Genomic DNA, 26,968 nt, shown 5'->3' on the forward strand with positions numbered 1-26,968 from the left:
AAAAAAATTGTCAGCATAAACAGTCCTACCGCTGTCCATATAATTTTCCATCAATTTCATGACGACCCGTTCACCTTGATTCGTTTCTCGCTGGCCACCTGGTGGTTTTCCGGTATAAATTATACCTTTCAAAGGGTAGTTTGAAACAGAGTCACAAATCCACCACACTTTCATGCCATATTTTGCCGGCTTACTCGGAATATATTGGGTGAATCGAGTGCGCCCACGATATGGAAATAACTGTTCATCGACGGTTACATGACAATCCGGAGTGTATGCTTTCTCTAAATTGGCCATCAGCATGAGCCATACATCGTCCAGGGCAGCAGATTTGCTTTGCTTCAACCTCTCAGCACGACTACCACTGTTATCGAAACGGATGAAAGTAGTTAAGCTCTTGAACCGATTCAATGACATAGTGGCCTTATAAATTGGCATATTGTAACTGGCCCATAATTCTTTCGCTGGCTGAGAATTCGAGTGGAATACACCAGCAATAAGTAGCATCCCAAAAAAAAACATACATTTCGTCTTCGTTAGTCATAACCCAAGAGCGCTGTTTATTACTGGGATGCTTTTCATTCCATAGACGAAACGCTTCAACGACTTTTCTGTTAGTTTCCCGCACAGTGATACTTACGATTTCAGGAGACAGCAATAGCTTGAAAAGAGCTTTATGACTCGGTGACTCTCCTCGTAGTGGCCCTTTACGAGTAAAAGTTGTAACATTGTGACAACGAGGCCTTCCAGGTGGTGGAGGATTTGAATTCCACATCTTACCATCTTTCGACCTGTAATAGATGTGCTGCGTGATTCCATTGTGGTTGAAGCGTGAAGGGCGATAGCTTCTCTGTACAAATCCTCAATATCATCATGGTTTTCATCCAGAACAGCCTCTAACTCGATTTCCTGTTCTATATCTGATGCTTCACCGAAGTCATCTTCATCTGGAAAATATTCATCATCTTCTACGTCGCCACTTGTTTCAAATGGATCGGACTCCTGTCCCATAATTTCTTCAATTTGTGCCTGAAGTCGCTGACGTTCTTCCGGACTCACATTTGCTGCACTTAGCTTACGAAGCAAACGCGTCATCACATCAACTTCATCCATATTTACTTGTTCCATTTTATTTAAAAAAACACTTCCCACTAATTAAAAAACACGTGTTCACTTTAATTTTCAAATGTCAACTAATAAATTATCTCTGCCGCTGCCTCCGCTAACAGTTTAGTTGTTTACACCTAACGGTTGAACAATTTACATGAGAAGCTTATATGGGTCTGCACAGACCCATGTGAGCTTAATTAACGAAATTAGTTTAAAATTATTATTTTTACAACAAATATAGCAAAAATCTTAATTTTGCTACTTCATTGTGTTTAGCACACTACATTTTAGGAAGTCATGGACTAAGAAGCCGCAGATATTAAAAATAAAAGGTCTACATACATTTAAAGATCGAATGGGTCCGGCCAGACCCATATGAACATCGGAGGGTTAACAATGCGAAAATACTCCTTGCCATATCTCCATAGGGTAGTCAGCGGTATAAGCCCCTTCATAAATCTATTTTTTTTCTTTTTTTGCCTAAACAACTCTAATGACCAGCCACAGACATTGAGTAGCTGTCTCAAGACCACCTCCTCTTTGCCACACTTGATCCAAGTACGCTGCTATTTTCCTTTGATGCTTTCACTGAAATATGCATAGCTTTGCCCATCCACACCAGGTACTCCCTTCACCCTCTACACTAGTAAAACTGACAGCAAACTCATTTTTCATTGCCTCATCTTATATATTTCCTTCTTTTTCATTTCTCCATTTTTTCATTTTGCAGGTGGAAAACCGCGCGTTACGCCTACGCGAAGTGGCCACCGCCATGCAGCAATACCAGGACGAGCCTCTGCCTTCGGCCGCATCCGCACACAATGGCGGTGGCAGTCAAAGCTATGGTGGCGCAGCACATGACATCAATCGGCTGCACCCCTTTGCCAATGAAGGTGGCTATGAGGAGCCAGGCGGCGGCGGTGGCGGCGGTGGTGGTAATATTATAATTATCGGCACTGGACCCGCTTTTCATCCGCGCATCGGCGGGCTTGGCTTGAACGCGTATGGCGCGGGTGCGGCAGCCGGTGTGGACGAGGACTCATTACGCCTAAACGGCAATAGCGTCTTTAGTAGCAGCAGTGGTGCAGGCGGTGTTGCCGCAGTGGCCAGCGCCACCGGCGTGCATGGCTCATTAACAGTACATAATGGCCGCAGTACCGGTGATTGGGAGTACTTCGATGAGGCGGGGTACATACGTGGTGGCGCTTTACGCAATGGCGAGGATCCCTACATACGAAATCGCTTCAATCAGGAAGCCAGCGATGCGTTGCCTAGCAATCGGGATATTCCAGATACACGCAATCCAATGTGAGTAAAATCGCAGCTATTGATAACGGTTAATTGATCGATATGAGCGGTTTAGTTTGATGCAGATTTGAATTTGATGGAAGGGTAGAGGTCATACTGTGCATTTAAAAGCATTCAGCAGGGTATGCGAAGTCTTGAAGAAATAAGTGGTTTATATGCTTACACTGGCCAGTTGATGAAATGATGTAGATGAACTCACTTCCTTTTAACAATGGTTTTGAAATAAGGACCGTGAAATATTGAAAAGTTTATTAACAAAAATTTGATTCCTCTGCAATGGCCATTAAAAAGACATGCCTAGTGGTTGTTTGAAAATAAATCACGTAAAAATTTAGATTCTTTCAAATTACACGGCACTTAACAATTACAGCATTGGCCAAAAGTTTCGTTTTAAAAAGTAAAGTAGTGCTTTTTTATTAATAAATCAATACAAATAAAGGGTATTACGTATAAGAACTTAAATATTTGGTAGGTCCACCCTTTGCTTTGATAGCAGCAGCAATCCTCTGGGTCAGATAGCGTACAAGCTTTGCACATTCGGCTATACTTATGGCCCTCCACTGCTGAATGAAAGAATTTGTCTTAAGCGATATTAAGCTGTGTTTCTTCATCTTACGTTTTAACATAGCCCAGATGTGCTCAATGGGGTTTCGATCTGGAGACTACGAGCCCAAACCACTATTAATTCGAACAGTTTAACACATTATATTATCAATACTACTAAATATAGCGCATACCAATGTATTTTGTCTTAAAGAGAATTTTATTCTCTTAACGATTGAGAAAAGAGATTTGTTCTATATCCAACAACAACAACAATATGAGTAATTTATTCAAACGGTAGACTTAAGAGATAAGAAAAAAATGACCATTATTAATTCGAACGCTGCGTAATATGATTGCTTATCGTACTTAATACATTAATTTAATTAACATTAGAATTGTGTAATGTCGCCTTTGGCTTGCATTACGCATTTAACCCGTTTTGGCATTGAATTTAACAAATTTTTGCAGTGTTCTTGAGAAATTGAGTCCCACATCTCCTGCAACGTCATTTTTAAGTCAGAAATATTCCTTTGTGGCTCATTTCGAAGCTTGCTCTTCATTAGCCACCAAATATTTTCAATTGGGCTTAGATCTGGGCTGTTTGATGGCCAGTCTAAAACCTCCATTTGATTATATTCCAGCCAATTTTTGGTTCGTTTGGCTGTGTGCGATGATGCTCAGTCCTGCTGAAAAGTGAATTCACCGCAATCTGCCAGTTTTGGTATTGATGACAGCAAACTATCTTCTAAAATATGCATGTATTTTTCAGCATTAAGCGTCCCTTCAATGAAATGCAGTTTTCCCAATCCTTTGGCAGACATACATCCCCATACCATAGTGCTTGCAGGAAACTTCACTGTTCTTTTAAGGCAGTCTTTATGGTATGTTTCTGCCCTCTTACGGATAACGCGTTTTCTCGAATCGCCGACACAAACATCAAATTTAGCTTCATCACTAAATATGATGGTATCCCATTGCCTTTGAGCCCAAGACATCCTTTCCCGAGCCCATTGCAAACGTTTCTTTTTTTGACGAAGCGTAAGCAAGGGTTTTTCCTTGGCCTACGAGTAAGATAAGTTATTGAGTACGATGCATACATAGCTAATAACAAAACATACTTTAAAAAAACCATATCCAATATTTTTTAAATGTAGTCGCGTCCATTCTCGCTTTACAGTTTTGCCAATTTTCTGCGACCACTCAGAAGCCAAATTTCTCAAAGATTGGCGACGATCAGCCTTAACAATTTTGGCCAGTTGTCTTTTGTCGCGGGGTGTTATTGCTGATGTTCGGCCTCTATTTTCAATGTTATTTTCAATATTCCCAGTTTTTTTTTAAATTTTTATCACTCCATGCACAGATGATTTAGACAAATTTAATTGCTTGCTGATCTACGTAAGTGTCTTCCCAGATTTAAAATAATCTCTAATCAATACTCTGATTTCGTTGCAAATAGGCTTACCACGTACCATCATTGCTAAACTTGCACTAAATTGCAGCAATATTTAAATTTTTTGCATGCTGTATTGTGATATTATTTGCAGATTATAACTGTAGATAGCGATTCCGTTACATTGGTTGCTTTTGTTTTGCTCTTCTTTTGAGATAAAGGTGGGCTTACGCAGCGTTCGAATTAATAGTGGTCATTTTTTTCTTATCTCTTAAGACTACCGTTTGAATAAATTACTCATATTGTTGTTGTTGTTGTTGGATATAGAACAAATCTCTTTTTTCAATCGTTAAGAGAATAAAATTCTCTTTAAGACAAAATACATTGGTATGCGCTATATTTAGTAGTATTGATAATATAATGTGTTAAACATTGCGCACTGAAAAAAAAACATGCTGTTCGAATTAATAGTGGTTTGGGCTCGTATACCAAGGCCTCGTAGCCTCTGATTTGTGACAAGGAGCATTAACTTGGTGGATTTGAACTCTATTTAATTTAGTGTCATCGTACTGCGAAATCTGGATGATATTCTTCGCAACCCGTTGCCCCTAAAACGTCACAGCAGGTGTTCCAAATACCTGTAGGAGAGGAAAAGAAATCGTTTCATAAGATTTGTGTTATTTCCCCCGGGAAAGAAGCTATGATTGTTGATATTTTAATATGATATAAACTAAGCCTCCCTTGAAGTTGGATTCATCAGGCCATAGAACAATCGACCAATTTTTCTCCGTAAAATGTTGGTATCGGAGAGCCCATTCTAAACGCTTTTTCTGATTTTTTTCTGAGTGTCACGGCCTCTTTCGGACTTTGTATCCTTTTATATCTGCTTCCAGAAGCTTTCTTCTAGCTGTTCGAGCACCACAGTATTTTCCAATTTCTTCCTAAAGAAGAGCTGAAAGGGTAGAAGAGGATTTTTTACGATCCTTGAGAGTCGTACGTATAAGTTAACGGTCTTCCCGTACACAAGAGAGGCATTTACTTCCACTTTTTTTATGCCAAGGAAAAGTCTATTCGCTACACACCAATGTAAAGATTATTGAGTTCTGACTGCAAAACAACTGAGTCACTAAGACAACTAACCGCAGACTAAATTTTCAAGTAATCGGCATAAAAAAGAAATCTCGTGGAAGTGAAGCACGCGGAAATGTCGCTTATGCCGAATAAATGTCGAATAAAAAATATCGGTTAGATGCTAATAATTAAGGGTAAGCTGCTACCCTGCGGAACGCCAGACGATTCACTAAATGGTTTCAATCAAATACTACCAATAACAACACCAGAACTGCTGGTTTAAGATTTAAACCATTCCAAAAAGATAGAAGAAAAATCAAACTTTGCCAACTTAGCTACTAAGATTTTGTTTGAAAACGTATCAAAAGCTTTTGGGAAATCAGTGTAAATCAGTGTAAAATATAAGACTTTAAAACTGCTTTCAATCGGCTTATTTTTCCTCTAAAAACTTCTTTCAGCATATTCCTTTTTAGGATTACACATATTTTCCCTCTCGAAAAAAATGCCCTTTCAAAAAAAAATTTTGCAAAACTCTACCAAAGTGCGAGAAAATAAGCCAGAAGCAGTTAAACTCTTTCGAGAAAGCCACGCGCATCTGTCCCAGCAACTTTTTTAATTTAAAATTACAACATCTTCCTCGGATTTAAGTTGCTTTTGCCCTTTAGCCGCCCTTAGAAATTTCTTTTCAAAAATCTTTACTTACCCCAAATCTATTTTTACGCATTTGCAAAGCGCCTCTACCAGGGATTTGCCCACATTTTGCTATAGTTTCAATTTTTTCACCAGAAGTACGCAATCAAATTTGCAAATGCCCCCACAATGCAGAACCATAGATGCGCTTACATACTCATATGTGCTTATGTGTGGATGTGGTTGCATGCATCGATGTCAATAAATTGTCAGCAAAGCAAAAATAGGACAAGTGTGTAATGAAGTGAGGAACTAACAAGCCGTGGCTAAGAGGGTGTGGCATGTTGGCCAAACAAAGAATGTATTGAGCAACTTGATTGCATCAAACACAATCCAGTGAGCACAGCTAAGCCGCTCCTCCCACACCCTACACCAACCAAAAGGCATGCCCATGCCTTCCTCAAAATTCAATACAAGCATTCCTGCCGCTCTTAACCGCCACCTAGTCAAAACGAGATAACGGCACAACTTGGTATTGGAAGTAGTTCTGGTTAACCCACAAACAAACAGCCCGTGCTCGATTTAAAAAAAAAACATTTGGGTTTGTTGGCATGTTGACAGGAAAAACGGGAAATTACAAAAATGGAATGCAACAACAAACGCTTCAATGTTTTATTGTGGAAATAAAAACGTTTGTAGTCAACATGCAACACGCTCAGGCTCTTGCAGCCAACATAAGCTAACCCACAATTATAAGGGCGGGACGATAAGCTGGCAAACATAAGTGCACATGTATGTGTATGTAGTACGTATGTAGATATGTGTGTGTACTTACATTCTCACACACCCATTCTATGCGGGTTTAGTTTTGGGTAAACTATGAACTGCTCGTCAGGTCTAAGCAGGTCAAAACGAGGTTGCCTCGCTTCAAGCGTCTAAATGCAATGCAGAAAATACTAACAAAGCCAATGAAGCGAGCACGAGAGATTGGCCCGGAAAGTGTGCATGTGTGCGTGTGTGTCGTGTAGGCGATAATGTAAAAGATTGCTGCTTCCGCATTCCATTTCCGAAGAGTTTAAATATTTTTTAAAATTTTTAGCTCAGAATTGCTCAACATTTTTTCTTGCTTCAAAATTATACGCCCTCTTGATTTTCTCTAATCATTATAAATTACATATTTCGAAAGAAATTTAACTAGTTTTTACTGTTCATTTAAATACTTTTTTTTCCAAAAATGCTCACTGAAGCAAATCAGTTCGGAAAGTATTAAATTTCGCATTTGAAAGTTCAACACTTCAAGAATTAATATTTTTTCGAAAATGTCCAAAGACTAGCATATCCCATAAAATATATTATCTTGGGGAAAAACAAATGCATTCTTTTCTCGGTGGTGTCTCATAAAATATCGATCAAAAAATTTAAAGTTTATGTTCGTAGCCAAGTTGACATTTGACACAAAAGAATTTTTTGCTCTTTTTTCTTTTTTCTATTCAGTTGCGAGTTACAGGGTGTTAACAGTGGAAGTCAACAAAGAGAAAATTCGTACGTTTTACCGTTTTTCTTTGATAAAGGCGTAAAGGCGAAAATGCAAGCCAGGCTGCTGAAATTGCGAATGGCGTTCATGGTGCCGATTACGCAAAAATAATGGATTTCTGTTTCCCCAAACTAATATTTTCCTATTTCTTTAATGTTTACTGTAAAAAGCTAAACGTAAGCATTTCGGCTCGTCTTCCTAATCACTGTGGCGTATTTCAGACTGAAATTCTAGCCATTAATGAGGTAGATGTCTGGTTATGCAAAAATGTGACTCCCTTCAGAGAAATCTATATTTATTCTGATAGCCACGCGGCGATCAAAACTCTTAGTGGGGTTGCCACTAATTCCATCATTGCTCGCAAATGCCGGGCGTCTCTTAACGGGATGGCGGAATATTTACGCATCCATTTGATATGGCATGGAGGTATGGAGATTGCAGGTATACCTTTCTCAACCTGCAAACTGCGTCGTGAAAGTAGCATTGTCACCTCAGTTGATAGTCCCATATATAATGCTATAAAACGAATTTGGCCAAAATAGAACGCTATCCCTTCAAATCGCTCAAGGAAAATCGTCTCTATGTTAGTTTGATCACAAGCCATTGCCTCCGAGGTCGACATGCTCACAGAAGGAAAGTACCTTATTTCAACTAATGCAGAAGTTGCAAGAATGAGGAGGAGGAAGAGTTCGTTAGACACCTTCTCTGTTACTGTCCCGCGTGGCATGCCACTAGGTTTAGGTGCTTTGGCTCATCGGTTCTAAATACTACTGATGACCTTAGAGATATAAGTGTCAGCCAGATCAATGGGTTTGATGAAGAATAGCAGATAATCTGCTATGTGGTATCACAATAAATCGGCCGCGGTCTAAGTGAGTTGGTTGAGAGACCGACTGCCACTTCTACCTACCTACCACTCCTCTACGGTACTTTTTCAACCAGTTAAACTATGACCACCAGAAGACCAGTTAACCTTCATTGCAATGGGTCCAGTTAAAATATTTTCTGTGCCTACAACCTCAAAGCTGTGCTTTCTAGATATGCGCACATAACTGCATATATAAAATGTTTGCAAGTACTTTGCAGCATAACTCATACAAATTGTGTCGATCTAGAAACATGTGCATACGAGTAAATATTACATGTGGGTGTACATACATTAGGGTGGGTTAATTTGTACGAATGATTTTTCTCGACATTGTTTCTAGCCAATTAGGATTTTGCATAAACTTCTAAGATAAAGGCAACTAGAACGCAGCCCTAAAGTCAATTTCAAACCCCCAAAATTTCAAAAGAAGCTGTCTTTAATTAGTGCGAAATTCGAGAGGAAGTCGTGGAGATGAACTCGAGAGCAAACAAATATTCCTGCTGTTGAAATAAAAAAAGTATCTACGCCCAAAATAATTCTAAATAAGTTTTTAATTGTAAGCAAAGAAAGAATTAATGATTGAGAAAAATGTTAGCAATAAAAAAATTTTTTTTTTTTTGAATTTAATTGTTTTTGATCTTCTGCAAGTTTTATTAAAATATTACAAAACTACATATAATTTGCTTTGTAGCGCCATCCTTAGATTCTTTAAAAAGCAAAGAGACATCAAAAGTAAATTCTTCAAAATTCTTTGGTCAATATTAAGGAATAAATAAATAAATAATTGGCGCGTATACTTCTGTTAGGTGTGCGGCCGAGCTACTCCTCCTATTTGTGGCGTGTGTCTTGATATTGTTCCACCAATGGAGGGACCTCTGGCTTTTTATGAGGAGCTTTTTTTCAATATTAAACTTCAAATTAACTTCCTACTAGTCAAAGATAGCTTCATTTAAAATTTGAGGGCTCGAAACTAACTACAGTGTACTTTTTTCTTAGAATTTCATGTAGAATCCGAATCTGCTAGGAACATTGTGGAGTAAAATGTATCCGCCCTAATGTACATACTGCATATATTCTTCTTCTTCTTAATTGGTGCGATAACCGCTTACGCGATTTTGGCCGAGCTTAACAAAGCGCGCCAGTCGTTTCTTTCTCGTGCTAACCGGCGCCAGTTGGACACACCAAGTGAAGCCAAGTCCTTCTCCACCTGATCTTTCCAACGCGAAGGAGGCCTTCCTCTTCCTCTGCTACCACCAGCTGGTACCGCATCGAATACTTTCAAAGCCGGAGCGTTTGTATCCATTCGGACGACATGACCCAGCCAACGAAGCCGCTGGATCTTTATTCGCTGCGCTATGTCTATGTCGCCGTAAAGCTCATACAGCTCATCGTTCCATCGCCTGCGATATTCGCCGTTGCCAACGTGCAAAGGTCCAAAAATCTTACGCAGAATCTTTCTCTCGAACACTCCAAGCGTCGCTTCATCGGATGTTGTCATCGTCCACGCTTCTGCGCCATACGTTAGGACGGGCATGATGAGAGTCTTGTAGAGTGTTAGTTTTGTTCGTCGAGAGAGGACTTTACTGCTCAGTTGCCTACTTAGTCCAAAGTAGCACTTGTTGGCAAGAGAGATTCTACGTTGGATTTCAAGGCTGACATTGTTATCGGTGTTAATGCTGGTTCCTAAATAAACGAAGTCTTTTACAACCTCGAAATTATAACTGTCTACAGTGACGTGAGTGCCGATACGCGAGTGCGCCGACTGTTTGTTTGAAGACAGGAGGTACTTCGTTTTGTCCTCGTCCACCACCAAACCCATTCGCTTTGCCTCTTTATCCAGTTTGGAGAAGGCAGAACTAACAGCGCGGTTGTTAAGGCCGATGATATCAATATCATCGGCATACGCCAACAATTGTACGCTCTTATAAAATATTGTGACTGAGCGATTAAGTTCTGCGGCTCGTACGATGCTCTCCAACATCAGGTTAAAGAAGTCACACGACAGCGAGTCACCCTGTCTGAAACCTCGTTTGGTATCAAACGGCTCGGAGAGGTCCTTCCCAATTCTGACGGCGCTGCTGGTGTTGAGCAACGTCATCTTACATAGCCGTATTAGTTTTGCGGGGATACCAAATTCAGACATCGCGGCATACAGGTAACTCCTTTCCGTACTGTCGAATGCAGCTTTGAAGTCGACGAAAAGATGGTGTGTGTCGATTCTCCTTTCATGGGTCTTTTCCAAGATTTGGCGTATTGTGAATATTTGGTAGATGGTAGACTTTCCAGGTCTGAAGCCACACTGATAAGGTCCAATCAGTTGGTTGACGGTGGGCTTCAGCCTTTCACACAATACGCTCGCTAGAAACTTATAGGCGATATTTAGAAGACTAATCCCGCGGTAATTGGCACAAATTGCAGGATCGCCCTTCTTATGGATTGGGCAGAGCACACTTAAATTCCAATCGGCAGGCATGCTTTCATCCGACCATATTTTGCATAGGAGCTGATGCATGCACCTTACCAGCTCCTCGCCGCCATGTTTGAATAGCTCAGCCGGCAGTCCGTCGGCGCCCGCGGCTTTGTTGTTCTTTAGCCGTGATATTGCTATTCTCACCTCGTCATGGTCGGGTAACGGAACGATAATTCCGTCGTCAACGATTGGGGTATCGGGATCTTCACTTTCTCTATGACATGCGCAGCTGTCACTGTTTAACAGGTTCGAGAAGTGTTCCCTCCATAATTTAAGATTGCTCTGTACGTCAGTCACCAGATCACCGTCTTTGTTCTTACAGGAAAACGCCCCGGTCTTAAAACCTTCTGTAAGCCGCCGAACTTTCTGGTAGAATTTTCGGGCGTTGTTCCTATTGGCCAGCATCTCAAGCTCCTCGCACTCACGTATTTCGGCCTCACGTTTCTTCTGTCGGATAATACGTCTCTCTTCCTTTTTCAGCTCTCTGTAGCGATCCCACATGGCTCGCGTTGCGCCCGATCGCAGCGTGGCTCTATAGGCGGCATCTTTTCTTTCGGCGGCAGCATGACATTCCTCGTCGTACCAATTGTTTTTTCGGGCTCGCCGGAATCCGATTTCTTCTTCGGCGGCGGTACGTAGGGAACGAGAAATGTTGCTCCATTGCTCGCGCATGCCGGTGTGTTGGGCAGTGCTCTCCGAGAGCAGGAGTGAGAGTCGGGCCCCGGCGAAGTCAATCAGCCTCTGTCCGTTACCGGATGTTTCGTTGTGCAGGCTGAATTTTCCGACTGTGGGACCAAAAATTCCCTCCTTGCCCACCCTGGCGTTGAAGTCGCCAAGCACGATTTTTATGTCGTGGCGGGGGCAGCGCTCATAGGAACGTTCCAAGCGCTCATAGAAAGAATCCTTGGTCGCATCGTCCTTCTCTTCCATCGGGGCGTGGGCGCAAATTAGCGAGATGTTAAAAAATCGCGCTTTGATGCGGATTATTGCGAGACGCTCGTCCACCGGAGTGAACGACAGTACTTGGCGACGAAGTCTCTCTCCCACAACAAATCCGACACCGAATTTGCGCTCCTTTACATGGCAGCTGTAGTAGACGTCGCAAGGTCCTAGGTTTTTCTTACCTTGCCCCGTCCATCGCATCTCTTGGATGGCAGTGATGTCAGCCTTTACTCTCACGAGGACATCAACCAGCCGGGCAGAGGCACCTTCCCCATTAAGGGACCGGACATTCCAGGTGCATGCCCTCAAATCGTATTCCTTATTTCGTTTGCAGGGGTCGTCATCAGTGTTGGAAGTTCTCATCCGAGGCTTTGTTGCTGTTTTCATTGGGGGGGCTTTTTAAGTGGCGGGTCCCAAACCCAGCGCACAACCAGCTATGCTGGGATGCTTCGCCTTCTCACGTTAGCTCACTCCCGAACGGGTGTTCGGAAGCTAACCAGAGGATACGTGGGCTAATCCCGGACGTTGTGAGCTGCTTGAACCATATGTAGAAGAATCGTCCTGGCCACTCCCAAGTGAATGGCGATCAGTAACTTTCCCCACTTGCGTGGACTTCTACACATGGAACCATCCTCCGGATACGTGGGCTAATCCCGGACGTTGTGTGCTGCTTGAACCATTTGTAGAAGAATCGTCCTGGCCACTCCCAAGTGAATGGCGATCAGTAACTTTCCCCACTTGCGTGGACTTCTACACATGGAACCATGGAACTGCATATATTAGGATAGCCCTAAACACATTTTTTTGTTGATCACCGATATTTTTATTTATTTTTTAGTTAATATTGCCAACGCCTTAGAAATTATCATTGATTTTGCCTAGGTAAAAATGCATTTTCCGCACATTTGGCATAAAATGTTTAATATCTCCTCCTTTAATTTATCTTCATAAATCTTCATATGTGTCCAAGAAAACATATCTATCAAAGATAAATAACGGGATTAATGTTATACTTTTGTTTTTAATTAAGCTTTTTTATTTAATTTTTATTTTTGTTTTAATTTACAGTTTTTTTCAATCGTTTTTTAATTTAATTTTGTTTTTTAATTTCAATCTCTTTTTTTTATTTTATATCTTCTTTTGAATTGTTAAAAACGAGATTAATATTATAAATATTGTAGCATACTTATATTTTATAATTCATTAATGTATTTATTTCTATATGGCAATACCTTCAAATTGCTAAGATTTAATTTAAAGTTTTCTTAGATGGCAATGCCCTAAAATTGTAATGACCACTAAATGTCTTTTTCAAACTGTAATTTTGAATTTTCCAATGCCCTAAAATTGTAATGACTGCTAGATGTCTTTTTTCAAACTCTAAATTTGAATTTTCTAATAGGATTGATTTTGCCTAGAAAAAGCCTGCGCGCTTTTGGAAAGAACACATTCCGTTTGGTAATCGGCGGTGAGCAGAGCTTAGGTGCTTGCCAATAACTACATTTGTAGTGTGGACAGCGTTGGCTGGCCGCTACATGGTGGTTGTTGCTAGCATATCTGTATTTGCAGTGTGGACAGCGTTGGCTGGCCGCTACAAAACAGGTGTTGCTCTTGTTCGCGCAGCTTACTAAACGCATTTGTTTTAGTTTTCCGGCGCTTTTATTACAATTAAAAATACGAGAGATATATTTTACGAAAAAGAAACACAACGTTATAAGTTTTAAATAATAAAAGAAATACAACGATACAATATATTTTTGTTTTTAACTAAAAGTTCTTTTTTATTTTAAACATTTTTTTAATTTTCAATTTTTTTAATTTAAAATTTTTTTTTTTCAATTTTTTTTTTTAATTTAACATTTTTTTTAATTAATTTTTTTCAATTTTCAATTTTTTCTTAATTTTAATTTTTTTTTTAAGTTTCTATCTTTTTAAGTTTGGATGGTTGGTTGGTTTAAGGGTGACCCCGCATCGGAGTGCCACATAGACCGCAAGTTGGGTCCGTTGTGTTGCCCTAGAGCTCATTATGTTATATGATTTCCCCACCTAACCGAGATTTTTATTGTAGATTTTGGTCAAAGATATTAATTCGTTTCGAGAATTTGATGAGAGATTAGATTTTCAGGTTCGAGAGTACTGAAAGATTGTCAATTGTTGGAGAGCCTAGAAGAGCGAGTTGACTTCTGGCTAGACCGCACAGCAAATGCCTGCTCGATACTTCCTCATCTTCGTCGTCGCAGTATCTGCACAGGTCGTTTTGAGGAACCCCGAGCCGACGTGCGTGAGTGCCCAAAAGGCAGTGGCCGGTGATAAGAGATATTATATGCCTTAGTTCGTGTTTCGAAAGACTTATAAGGGTTTTTGTCTGTTTCAGATTGTAGGATGGCCAGATTTGTCTGGTCGTAACGCAAGTAGTTTCCACTCGCCACCTCCGAACAGCAATGCTGTGAAATTCTCGATCAATGAGCATTTTACATGTTGAGAGCGGAATGTGGATTGTGGGCAAGTTACTAACATTTGTTTGCGCAGCTCCAGCTCTTGCGAGCTCATCAGCTTTGCAGTTACCTTTGAATCCACTGTGACCCGGTATCCAGATAACTTGGACAGAATTCTGAACACTTATCTCGTTAAGAGATAAGAGACAGGATCGAACCACATCTGAGGGGTATAAGAGGAGCTGAGTGCTCGAACGGCCGCTTGACTGTCGGTGAAAAAGCGGATATCCTCTAGTGATATTCTATTTTCTAAGAGAGTTTTCGCAGCATACCAGATAGCGCATACTTCCGCTTGGAATACACTACAGTAGTCGGGTAATCTAAATGATAGATTGATGTGAGGGGAATTGGAAAAGATTCCAAATCCCACTTTACCGTCTTGTTTTGAATCATCTGTATATATAATCAAAGGGCCATCGATTTCGGTAAGATTTGCCTTCCATTCTTCCCTAGTTGAGAGTGAACAGGAGAATATAATAGTATATGTTGGAAGAGATAACAGTGTTCTTGTTTAGTATGGCCGAATGGTCAATATACTTATTCCATTTCGATATAGCATTCATGCGTGTCGCTGCTTTCGCTGCAATCGCTTTGCCTGCCAGATCGATAGGGAACAAGTGAAGCAACGTATTTAGAGTCCTAGTAGGTGCTGTACTTAAGCATCCTGTTATCAGGAGGCACGCTATTCTTTGGACTCGATCAATTGTGGCTACTCTACTCCGTTTTTCGAGTGCTGTCCACCATACAACCACACCGTAGAAGAGTATCGGTTTGATGATCGAGGTATATATCCAATAAATGATCCGAGGTGAAATACCCCAGGTTTTGCCTATAGCTTTCTTACAAGTAGTTTTTAGTTTAGTTTTCTTTTTTAATTTACAATCTTTTTGTTAATTAATTTTTTTTTTTACATTTTCTATCTTTTTTTAATTTGAATTTTCAATTTCTAATTTTTTTTTAGTTTTTGGGCCGTTTTCAGGGGCACTATAAAACATAGTTAAAATTTTATTTTTAAATAAGGTTTACATTTTTTCTACGCAAACTCAATGGTAATTTTCAATGCGTTGGCGAGTAAATATTAAAGAAGAAATAAATAAAAAAATCGGTGACATTTGTTTTTAGTCATAAAACAAAAAAGCGGGTAGATTAAAAAATAAATATTTTCGGGTCACCCTAATGTATATTAATATACATACATATATGAAATTTTTGCTCACGCGTGCTTTCGTGTGGATGCATCCCCATTTTATGGTCTGTTTATGTCAGTTTAGTTCTATAATCTAGTGGCTACACAGAGACACTCACTGGCGTCGTAGGCAGAACTTTTTCTCTTCTACTAAACCAAAGAGCTGAGAATTATTTTTTCGCTACTCTTTTTTTGTATATGTTTTGTCAACGGCTAGCTGAACAAAAATACGCGCACATAAATTTCCTACACAGAAAAATCAATATAACTTCTGCGCCATTCATTCGTTTATTCGGGGCATTTATTAAAGTGAGCACTCAATGCATGGACCCACGAGAGGAAATTGAATGTATCGCCGTCAGATAAGATCTCTAATTTGAGCTAAAGAACTTTCCCCCTTTCCTCGTTAAATGCTTCCGCTGGAAAGCGGAAATTGCAATGAAATCTCATTTGGGCCGACACAACTCTTGAAGCTCACGATAATTTAAGTAGATGTGGTTCTAGCTGTGCTTTGTTATACCCGTTGCACACTTAAGTAGTGCATGCCATAGAGATTCTTATTATTTGGAAACTCAAAATTATTAGCCACATTCACCTGCTTATGTGTGTGTGCGTGTCTGTACAAAAAAATAGTCAGCTTATTGACTGCTAACAAGCATTTCCTCATAAGTGTTTGTGCCTCGGACAATACCAGTAATTTAATCACTATTGTTTGCGTCGAAATGTCATTAATTTTACAACAACAGATACTCATACCGATCACATACAACCGTGATATATGCAAGATCGAGAAAACAGCTCCCAGACCACTGACAAATCAAGTTGACGCAGGCACGAAATACCATCGATTATTAACCAAGGAACACATGCATGTGCACACGTCGAGGTATGCGATTATGAGTGGTGTGTATGTATGTATGCATGGGAAGTCCATTAAAAGCATATTAGTGGGGATTATTGCCTTAGTGTTGGAGTAATTGATAACAGCTGTCCCAAATACCAACCGCAATCCGAGCTTTGCTGCCAAGTGAAAACACGAGCTCACACACACACTCACACTAAAAACAGCATATTCATGTATCAGCGCATGCACAAGCAAACAAATCTTTCAATTATGCCACAATTTGCTGTCTATTACTTGGCTTCTTCGCAACACATACTTGCACGCCAGGGCACACACACACACATACTAGTTGTTAATACGCCCCACACCTTGCTCTTACCTACAGTTGCAGCTATGCTATTCAGCCGAAACTACACTGAGCTTTTCCGATATCATCCAGTTAATTCCTGTTCCATTTGTCACCAACACTCCTTCGATATTGATTTTGCTTTAGGCCTTTTCGATTTCACTTTCACAAAGAATTTCTATTGCAATCCGTACGTCCGCACATAAATGAGTTTCTCTGTGCTGCCGAATTCCATCAAATCTTATTTCCCAGCAGTTATGACGTCGGCATAAGAGCCCATACCTGCACGTAAATTGCGGATTAGGATGTTGCTCAAAAACAAATGGTAAATGGAAATGCTCATTTTTATGATCCATAAATTTTTATGATCCTAAACTCCTAAAACTTTTATGAAAAGGAGCCTAAAGTGGCTAATTCCACATAAGCATTTGCAATTTGTGTGCACGAATGAGAGCTTTTCAGGGCAAAGTAGTTTTGTGGCCATCCGAAGTAAAAGCCTAAATAACGGTGATGAATATGAGAAATAGATTTTTGTAGTTTTTATTCCCACTTGCGTAGCCGTATGGGTTTGTGCGTGGCCAGCATTCGGTAGGGGCGGATGCGAATCCCACTGTGGGCAGGAAAGATCAAATTACCGGAACATTTTTTCTAATAGCGGGCGCCCCTTGGCAGGCAATGGTATACCTTCTCGTGTATTTCTGCCATGCAAAAGCAACTCATAACAAACCCATCAGCCATTCAGAGGCAGCATAAAACTGTAGGTGCCTCGAATTGTGGCAGAAAATCAAAGCATACGCCAATGATTGGAGGAGCAACTCGTTCAAGCATCTAACAAAGATGTGCGCGCCAATTTTATACATACAGGGTGCGTATGAGATCAACTTGAGAGTGAAACTAATTAGCTTTTATTTAAAACAAAATTTAATAATATAAAACTTTACACTAAAATTAACCTATTACATATCTATGACATCATTCAATAAGATTTCCATTATCTGTAATAACCTCTTCGGTCCGGGTCCGGTTTGCACGATTGCATGTCCGAATCAAATGCTCCTTATTCACATTGACCATAACGGTATTAATTGCAGCCTTAAGAGAAAAAATAGTGCTATAAGGATGCTTACTGGTTTCACGCTCAACTACGCCGCATACGTAGTAAGTTACCCGCCCATAAATCCGGTGTTATGTGGCCATGCAAATTTTCATCCATCCATTCTTGTGCCGTCATCGCTTTGTGTGAAGGATCAGAATCTTGCTGAAAGAAATATGCGCTGTCAACGCATCCACGGTCAATCCAGGGTATCACTGCTGTCTCTAGAACGTCGATATATGCAGCAGAATTCACTCGAAATTTTTGAGTTAAGATGACATGTCCTTACAGTGGTTGGAAACTTCATGTGCACGGCAACAGGAGCCTCTGTGGGATTGGAAGACGGTCATCTGGTATTTCTGCGGTTGGCCTTTTGGTCATACAATTTTTTTTCGTCAGGAAAAGTTACAACATCATGAGCGCTTCGGGGTGTTTAATTATGTTTAGAATGCATTTTGATCGGATAACTCGCTGCTCTCGTATTTATACCGGAGATTTTCATGGCTAACTTGACGGATAAGACCCTGAGAAACATTAAGCTCACTATCAAGGGCCAGCATTGGTTTCGAAAGGTCCTCATCCATTATCGCTTGCACTTGTTGAACAAACTCTGCAGATCAGTCAGTGTCAGAATGTTTCACGACGAACCTTATGAACCTGAAAATTCATAAATCGATGTGATCTGCACACATAGCGATGGCAACTGTATGTCTCTTCATTTCTTGTGTAGTCCTCCATGTCGTATCTGAAAATGTGCAGAAATAAAAATAATGGTTTCAGGAAATTATAGCCATATATACGCATGTCCTCAAATATCGTATTCTTCTTGTGTATAAAACGCGTTTCGGAACTTATTGACAAATTTTCACATTTTTTTTGTTCTTATTTAATTTTAATATTTTTTTATGAAAATATAGTTCATTCCACTACAAAACCATATAAATTCACTTTGCAAATTTAACAAAAATTCAAAAACTGTTCATAAAAATTTCAAACATTTTAATACAAATCTTCAAAAAGAAGTCCAAGTACGCCGAGTTATAGCCCATTGAATTTTGACCAAAAATTACAAAGTGAAAAGTGGCTCAGAAATACTTACAAACATTTCCCGTCTGCAAACTTCCCTCGGATCTTCATACTGTGAATATTTTTAGTTTATTCACCTTCATTACTTGCAGCAAATTTCGAGCACTTGAAGGATTATAGATTTTATTAATTTCCCACAGGTGTCGCACCAAAAAGTATCGTGAGGATTTGCCCGAGACAAGTGTCATCATAACATTCCACAATGAAGCGCGCTCAACGCTGCTCCGCACAATAGTCAGGTAAGCAGACCAACACACACTTGCAAGCAAATGCTCCATATACACATACAGGCAATCTTGAGCATTCCAGCCGCCACTCAATTATTTTAATATGACTTTTGCAGTGTGCTGAATCGCAGTCCCGAGCATTTAATACGCGAGATTATTCTAGTCGACGACTTTAGCGACCACCGTAAGTAGCAAGCACCACTCACAATCACACAGATTCCCACAAGAATTTGCAAGCCCATGCAAACCACTCATTACTCCATTTAATCTTTGTAATTATTCATTTGCACAGCCGAGGATGGTCTGGAGCTGGCCAAAATCGACAAGGTGCGCGTATTGCGCAACAAAAAGCGTGAGGGTCTCGTGCGTTCGCGTGTACGTGGCGCCGATGCGGCGGTCGCCGGTGTGCTCACCTTCCTCGACAGTCATGTGGAGTGCAACGAAAAGTGGCTGGAACCGCTGTTGGAGCGCATACGTGAGGAACCGACACGTGTTGTTTGTCCGGTCATCGATGTCATTAGCATGGACAACTTCCAGTATATTGGCGCATCGGCCGATTTGCGTGGCGGCTTCGATTGGAATTTAATATTCAAGTGGGAATACTTGAGCTCGGCCGACCGTGCGACACGACAAAATGACCCCACCACTGCCATTCGTACGCCTATGATTGCGGGTGGGCTCTTCGTCATCGACAAGGCGTACTTCAATAAGCTTGGCAAGTACGACATGAAAATGGATGTGTGGGGCGGTGAGAATTTAGAGATCTCGTTCCGTGTGTGGCAGTGTGGCGGCAGCCTTGAGATAATACCATGCAGTCGTGTGGGCCACGTGTTCCGCAAACGACATCCGTACACATTCCCCGGCGGCAGTGGCAATGTGTTTGCACGAAATACAAGACGAGCGGCAGAAGTCTGGATGGACGATTACAAGCAGTACTACTATGCTGCAGTGCCGTTGGCAAAGAATATCGCATTTGGCAAGTAAGTGTAAAATGCGGGCGAATGGGGACTAGGGGGATTTTGTTACGAAATAATGAATTCACTGCAGTATGCGATGTGCTGTTGTGGGTAAACAGCTGTGTGCATTTATTTACATTCCCATTTACATTAGTTACGTTTTCTTTTTATCTTTTGCTGCTGCTGCTGCTGCTGCTGTTCTTACATCTGCTGCTGTTCCATTGCGCTTACGTCGTTGTGTGTCCTTCACTCCTCTGTGTGTACAGCATCGACGACCGGCTGGCGCTGAAAGAGAAGTTGCACTGTAAACCTTTCAAATGGTATCTGGAGAATGTCTATCCCGATTTACAAGTGCCGGAATCATTCGAATTTGGCCAATTCCAGCAAGGACCGAACGATTGCTTGGACACTATGGGCAACCTGGTCGACGGCACAGTGGGTAAGTAGGCATGGAAACTCAACGAAATAAAAACCTATGAATAGTTACTAGAAGCATTGAAAGAGGAGAGTTGATTAAAACTTATCCCAAGGCGGACTGGTATATCAACGTCATTCGATTTGCGTTAGTGATATTTAATGCTTACTTTCCTTGAGTTCGCAGAAATAATTAATTTGCATATGGAAATGTTTGGTTTGCATGATAAAGAATACAGCTCCGCATTTCCTTGAGCTTCTTTAATTAAATATGTGCTTCCCGCAATTCCGCCTTCTTCCCTACAAACCACATTTGGTATACTTGACTTCCCATTGGCTACTGAATTATTAAACACGGAATATGACCACCAAGCAGTACACTGTTGCTGTAGTTTACATGCGAAATTAATATGCGTGCATATAAAATTAAAGGTGAAATTATCTTTCAAACAGTTTACGTTCATACGAAAATAATTATGTCAGAGTTGCCAAAAATAACCAAATAAGATATAAAAATAATTTTAGTGCCAGCTTTAATTTTCTCTCTAAAGGATTTTCTCTATAAAAGTATAGATTCACAGCTCGAATTCTTTACATCGAATAAACGAAAAATCCTCAGCGGGCAATCATTCCCAGGCATGATAAATATAAATAATTTTCTGCCTAAAGCACCAAATTGAATCCAGTTTGAGCAGCCGTTGCCTCCTTTCTTTCCAATGAGATTCCCACAACTGAGCAAATTTTTGCCATTTAGTCAACCCAATGCCCATAGCACGGTGCGTCAATAAAAGTTATCCAGAAAAAGTTTAAAGTTTTTAAGCACTAAATTTTCAAAAAATGTTCTTACATACTGTTTCTACATATAAACGCTCTGTGAAAAACAATTGGGGTTAGAGCCCAGCATTATACATTAGCAGGAGTAATACATACAGACGTAGTTTTGCCAATTCTCTGAGAAGGCTGGGAACATTAAAAGAGTTGACAAAGCTCAAAGACTCACATGTGTTCTCATAACTGGTGCAGTGTCAACCACACCATTGAAAGCATTTTATGCTACAATATACCTCCTTCCGGTAGATCCACAGGCAAGATATACCGCGCGCAGTGCGTCAATAAGGTTAAACACTATAAATACAGGGTTTGATTGAAAAGTAATGAGCCTTCCCGCGCGGAGCGTCTGTCAAGCAATCAACCGAATCGGCTGGTGGGGGAAAATGATCGTTGGACCTTCCCCTTCCACTAGAAATCGGTCCCAGTTCGTTGGCAACAGCGGTGCAGTCAACATCGCTCCGCGCGTGAAAGCTGTTTTAAAAATGTTTTAGGATTTTTCAGTGGCGAAAATGCAGCGAATCTCGAGGCATCGTCCATAAGGAAGCACTGTAAGCGCGGCATTTTACAAAGAAGTGCTCCTTCGGCTGAAAAACCGCGACGCGCGGGTTCGGCCCGACCTCGTCAACAATTGGACCCTTCATCACGACAATGCGCCGGCGCATACCGCCTTCCTCTGCACCCCTGCATTGGCCAAGATGGGGGTTCCGGTGCTTCCCCACCCTCCCTACAGCCCAGACCTGTCCCCTCCGGACTTCTTCTTGTTCCCGCGCCTGAAAAGAAAGCTGAAGGGAAGGCGTTTCGACTCCATCGAGGCGATCTAAAAAACTGTGACAACAACAATTGGACCCTTCATCACGACAATGCGCCGGCGCATACCGCCTTCCTCTGCACCCCTGCATTGGCCAAGATGGGGGTTCCGGTGCTTCCCCATCCTCCCTACAACCCAGACCTGTCCCCTCCGGACTTCTTCTTGTTCCCGCGCCTGAAAAGAAAGCTGAAGGGGAGGAGTTTCGACTCCATCGAGGCGATCCAAAAAACTGTGACAGCCGAATTGAACGCGATTCCGGCGAATGAGTTTACAAAATGTTTCCTGCAGTAGAAGGGCCGCTAACAGCGGTGTATTGATGCTCAAGGGTCCTATTTTGAAGAATATTAGTTGTATAAGCCAAAAGGTTTAATAAAACTGCTTAAAAAAAATAAGGCTCATTACTTTTCAATCAAACCCTGTAAGTGGTCAAACATTGGCTACGGCCACAGAAAAGTCCTAGCTGACATTTCGGTGCATCACAGACTAGTTGACTGTGCACTCCCTTCTACCCTCAATGGAAGAGTGGGAACGGGACGATGTAAGACAGAGCGAATCCATCTATTTATCCATCTACAGATGGCTGAAAGCTCGAAAGCAGGGAGGGCGGTGATGTGTATTCCGAACATCTGGGGATCTCCTTTTGATTTTCCACTTTAAGTTTCGGCCTTAATTTTTTGCTACCATTCTGATACACCAAATCATTAAAGTTCTATTCATTTTCGCATAGATGATGGTTTTGTGAGACGATTTTTAGTAGCAGAAATTCACGCAAAAGTTTATTATGCGACTGGTTGACATCGAACCCCCATGCTGCGTAGGCTCCCACAATCAAAAGTCAACCGCAATCAAATTCACGTTTGAGACAGCCAGAGCTGTGTATCATTTTTTCCACTAGTCAGTCAGGGACTATAAGTAGTCTGTGTAAATATCTTTACAACTTTGAAATTTAAGCATTTCTCTTTCCAAAATATCTACCACAACTCCGCGTTTGTCTCTATTCACATGCAAATTACACTAAAATCTGTCAACAACCAAACCTCGATTTCGTGCTATTCCTTTACGGACTCGCGCACACCTGGCAATCCTATTATCGCATTTACCATCTGCCGCGCCGCTTTAATTCATTCCGCTTCATTGAACTGTTGCTCGAAGTATTGCACTCACGCAATCTCATTTTATCTTTACACTCTCCTCCATATTTCAGCTGCTTCATTGCTTCCAGAAAAAAAGTAAATGAAATTACAAGCAAATAAGATTAAAGCTTTCATTAAAATTTATTTTTTTTCCACATTTTATTTTTCATTGGATTGCGCAACTCTCCCCCTGAATAGGACTTTTCCAGTGCCACAATACTGGCGGTAATCAGGAGTGGGCCTACACCAAACAAGGCCAAATCAAACACGATGACCTCTGTCTGACGCTGGTGCAGTTCGCACGCGGCTCCGAAGTGGTGATGAAGGAGTGCGACAGCTCCGAGAATCAGCGCTGGACATTGCGTGAAGGTGGCTTCCTGCGGCACAATAAGCTCAACGTATGTCTGGACTCACGTGATCAGCACGAGCATGGCGTCACCGCTCAGCGTTGTAATTCTGCGCTAGAGACACAACGTTGGAAATTTGTGGCGAACGGAAAGTTTGCGTGAGATGAGGCGCCGACGGCGGCATGGGGGACGATTACGAGAATGACGGTGACGGGGACGGCAACAGCAACATCGGATATGGAAACGGATGTGGATGTGGATGGAAATACGCATGCGAATGCGAATGCGGCGACAAAGCACTAAACGAGGATCTCACTCTTAACATGACTACGTACACTACTACAACTACAACTGCAACTACAACTACAACTACCACTACTGCGGAAGAACTATTGTACTCGTAGAAACCCAACATTAAACGCTGCCACCAATTGCAAATGCAGATAGTACATTGGCGCAAAGTGATTGAGCGTAAGCGTGCAACACGCACACACACAAACACACACGTAAGAAAAATAAGAGCAAGGACTGGTAAAAAGACATAAAGGACAATTGGCAAGTAACTAAAAATCACGCATCACTCGAATGCAGGCGAGCAGGGAAAGTGGTAAGCGAAGGAATGACTTCTGATGGTCAGTTGGCAGCAAAGTGGCCAATGGAGGGTAATACAAAAGGGTATAATTAAGGATAATCGAGTAAACAAGGACACTAGTGATATTAAAAAATTAGTGAATTGTTGGCGCCAAGAGCATGAAAGCGAAAAAACTGAGCGTGGCAGCAGCGAAAGGGAATTGCAACAACTGTGTATTAATACACATACACACAAACATGCATGTGTTAGTTAAATTTACATGAATAGAAATGTAATTTTACGTGAAATATTATACGACGACGGTGTGAAGACGACGTGGACGCCGGTCCGGTGGCAACTTGACTGCGCAACGTAGCTGACAGCTGACAACTGACTTACTGAATAGCGTTTGAATTTACAAGGCGGGGACGCTGACGCTGCACGCAACGCCGATGATAATAAGCAGTGCTAAATAAAAGAGAAGAGAAAGAAGAAGAGGAATAATCTTAAATTATTTGGGTATTTTGGGGTCGTTGATGGGGGTATTAAATATTTAGACTGATTTATTTTTTATCAAGCTGAAGAGAAGCAACCTTAATTAATTTACACTGCGCACTTTTTGCATTCCAAGCGGCAAGCAATTAATTCATTTTCAAACGCATTACAACTCTTCGGATGATTCTAGATCGCGTTAACTATTTACTTCCCCGCTCACACACACACGCAGATTGACAGATGACACACACATGTACATGAAAACGGCAGCACCAATGGGGAGGGGAGTTCAATCGCTTAATGGGACTTTTTGGGCAATTAAAAAGTGAGGATTTTGGTTTTTGTAATAGCATCGCATTTTCTAAGCGAAAGGAAATATTTTCTAGTAGCCACAGAGTAAAAATTTGCTTAGCAGACGCCATTTCATAGAAATATAAAATAAAAGGCAACAAAAAAAAAATTACTTAAGCAACGTTTACTTACACCTCTATGGAAATTCATCAAATATTGTATCACATTTTTCTCAGTTTTCAGTAATTATATATTTCTAGCTGTTTTTATTTTATATTATAAGCCTAAAAAACTTTCAGAAATTTTTTTGTTTTTGTTTTTTTTATTTTACTTTTTCTTTTACCCATTTGTTGCTTTTCTCCATTGGTGGTGCCATCCAAGAATTCCACAGCGTCAATTATCCAAATACTACATAATTTGCTTAATTTTGTTTTTACGAAAAGGTGTTGTTTAAGTTTTTTTTTTTCATTTGTTATACACTTTTTTAAATCGTTCATATTTAATAACAAAATTCGGTCTTCTGTGTATACACAAAAAATTACCGAAAGAGAAAACTAAAAGTGTAGATGGAAGAAAAAATAAAGATTTATCATTAGATAAGCATTAACTAATTGCAAATTATATTTGAGAATGTATTGTAAATAAAAAGTAATAATTATTTTAAATAAATGTTATTTATATTGAAAATTAAAAAATTTAGAGAAAAACTATTGAAAGGAACTTCTAAAATGCGCGCTGTTTAGTTATGAAATACGATTTTTAAAGCAAAATTCTTAGTTAATACAAAATAATTATAAAAAAATCAAAAATAAAAAAAAAATAAATTAAAATAATAAAAAAAACTGAATCTACAATACATATAAGTGTTTGCGCTTAAAGAAACGTTAAAAGAGCCAAATGAAAAAGAAAAGAGATGTTTATTGACAAAGAAAAAAAGCAAAAACGAAAAATTGTAAGATTTTCAAACCGCAAATGGCAGAGTAATGAAAGTCGTAGCCCGAATTGAGGCAGAGCTAAACATTTAAATGGCAACTGTCAATGTTTGTATGTTTGTAAGTCCTCTGGCGCATGTATGTATGTGTGCGCATACAACTTGTGAACACTGTAAGCTGTTTATAGCACATTAAAGCGTAAACCAAAAATTTCAGGAGAGAAGTGAAAAGTTAATGTGTAAGTGAATATAAAATGCATTTTTTGCTCAAAGAAATTAAAAAAAAAATAAATAAATAAATAGAAAATTCACAAATCAAAGCGTTTTATTATTAAAGTGTTGGAAATGTGCGATTCGAAGGCATTTCGTGCATCATTTTATTGGACCTTCTTGGTGTGGATGTAAGTATGTGTTATACAAGGTGGGACAACTTGTGAGGAAAACTAAACAGCTTTTATTTCGAACAAATTTTAATTAAATTCAAGTACACTCAATTCTTCCAGGAAGGTCGCAGCGGGGCTTCTCACTCGGCGGGCATTGCAGCATCGGCGTCAGTGACCTGGATACAAAAAACAAAAACTTTTTTGTCATAATGCCATAATTTCTAACGGGTGATTTTTTAGCTGTTATCTTTTTAAACAGTTCGTTTAAACAGCTGACACACGTTTCGTGTCTTGTTTCATCGTCAAACATCTTCAGTTTGGTCTATAATTTAACCATGAATCGTGTTGCAAGCGAACAACGCGCGCTTCTTCCATTTTATGGTCAGTGTAATCGACCCACTAAAGCGGGTATTCGAGCTATTGTGACTAAATTTAGAACCAAATTTACATTATTGGACATCAAACCACCAACACGCTTACGTAGAGTGCAAACTGAAGAAAATATCGCAACTGTATCGGCCAGTGTTAATGATGACCATCAATTATCGATTCGTCGCCGTTCACAGCAATTGGGCCTCTGTTACTCAACAACGTGGAAATTTTGCGAAATTTAGGTGTGAAGCCTTTCAAAATACAGCTGGTGCAAGAATTGAAGCCGAACG

At 40.4% G+C, this 26,968-nt stretch overlaps 1 protein-coding gene across 1 annotated transcript; it reads left to right on the plus strand.

The window, feature by feature from the left end:
• Positions 1-1,705: 1,705 nt before the first annotated feature.
• LOC128864897 (polypeptide N-acetylgalactosaminyltransferase 2-like) lies at positions 1,706-26,344 on the plus strand. The gene is made up of 7 exons (XM_054104657.1): positions 1,706-1,732; positions 1,841-2,418; positions 19,060-19,158; positions 19,263-19,330; positions 19,439-20,126; positions 20,369-20,541; positions 23,487-26,344. Exons 1-7 carry the CDS (start codon positions 1,706-1,708, stop codon positions 23,795-23,797), a joined length of 1,944 nt encoding a protein of 647 aa, XP_053960632.1. The 3' UTR covers positions 23,798-26,344.
• Positions 26,345-26,968: the final 624 nt, after the last annotated feature.

The sequence above is a fragment of the Anastrepha ludens genome, chromosome 5, assembly GCF_028408465.1.
Source record: "Anastrepha ludens isolate Willacy chromosome 5, idAnaLude1.1, whole genome shotgun sequence".
NCBI classification, from domain to species: domain Eukaryota; kingdom Metazoa; phylum Arthropoda; class Insecta; order Diptera; family Tephritidae; genus Anastrepha; species Anastrepha ludens.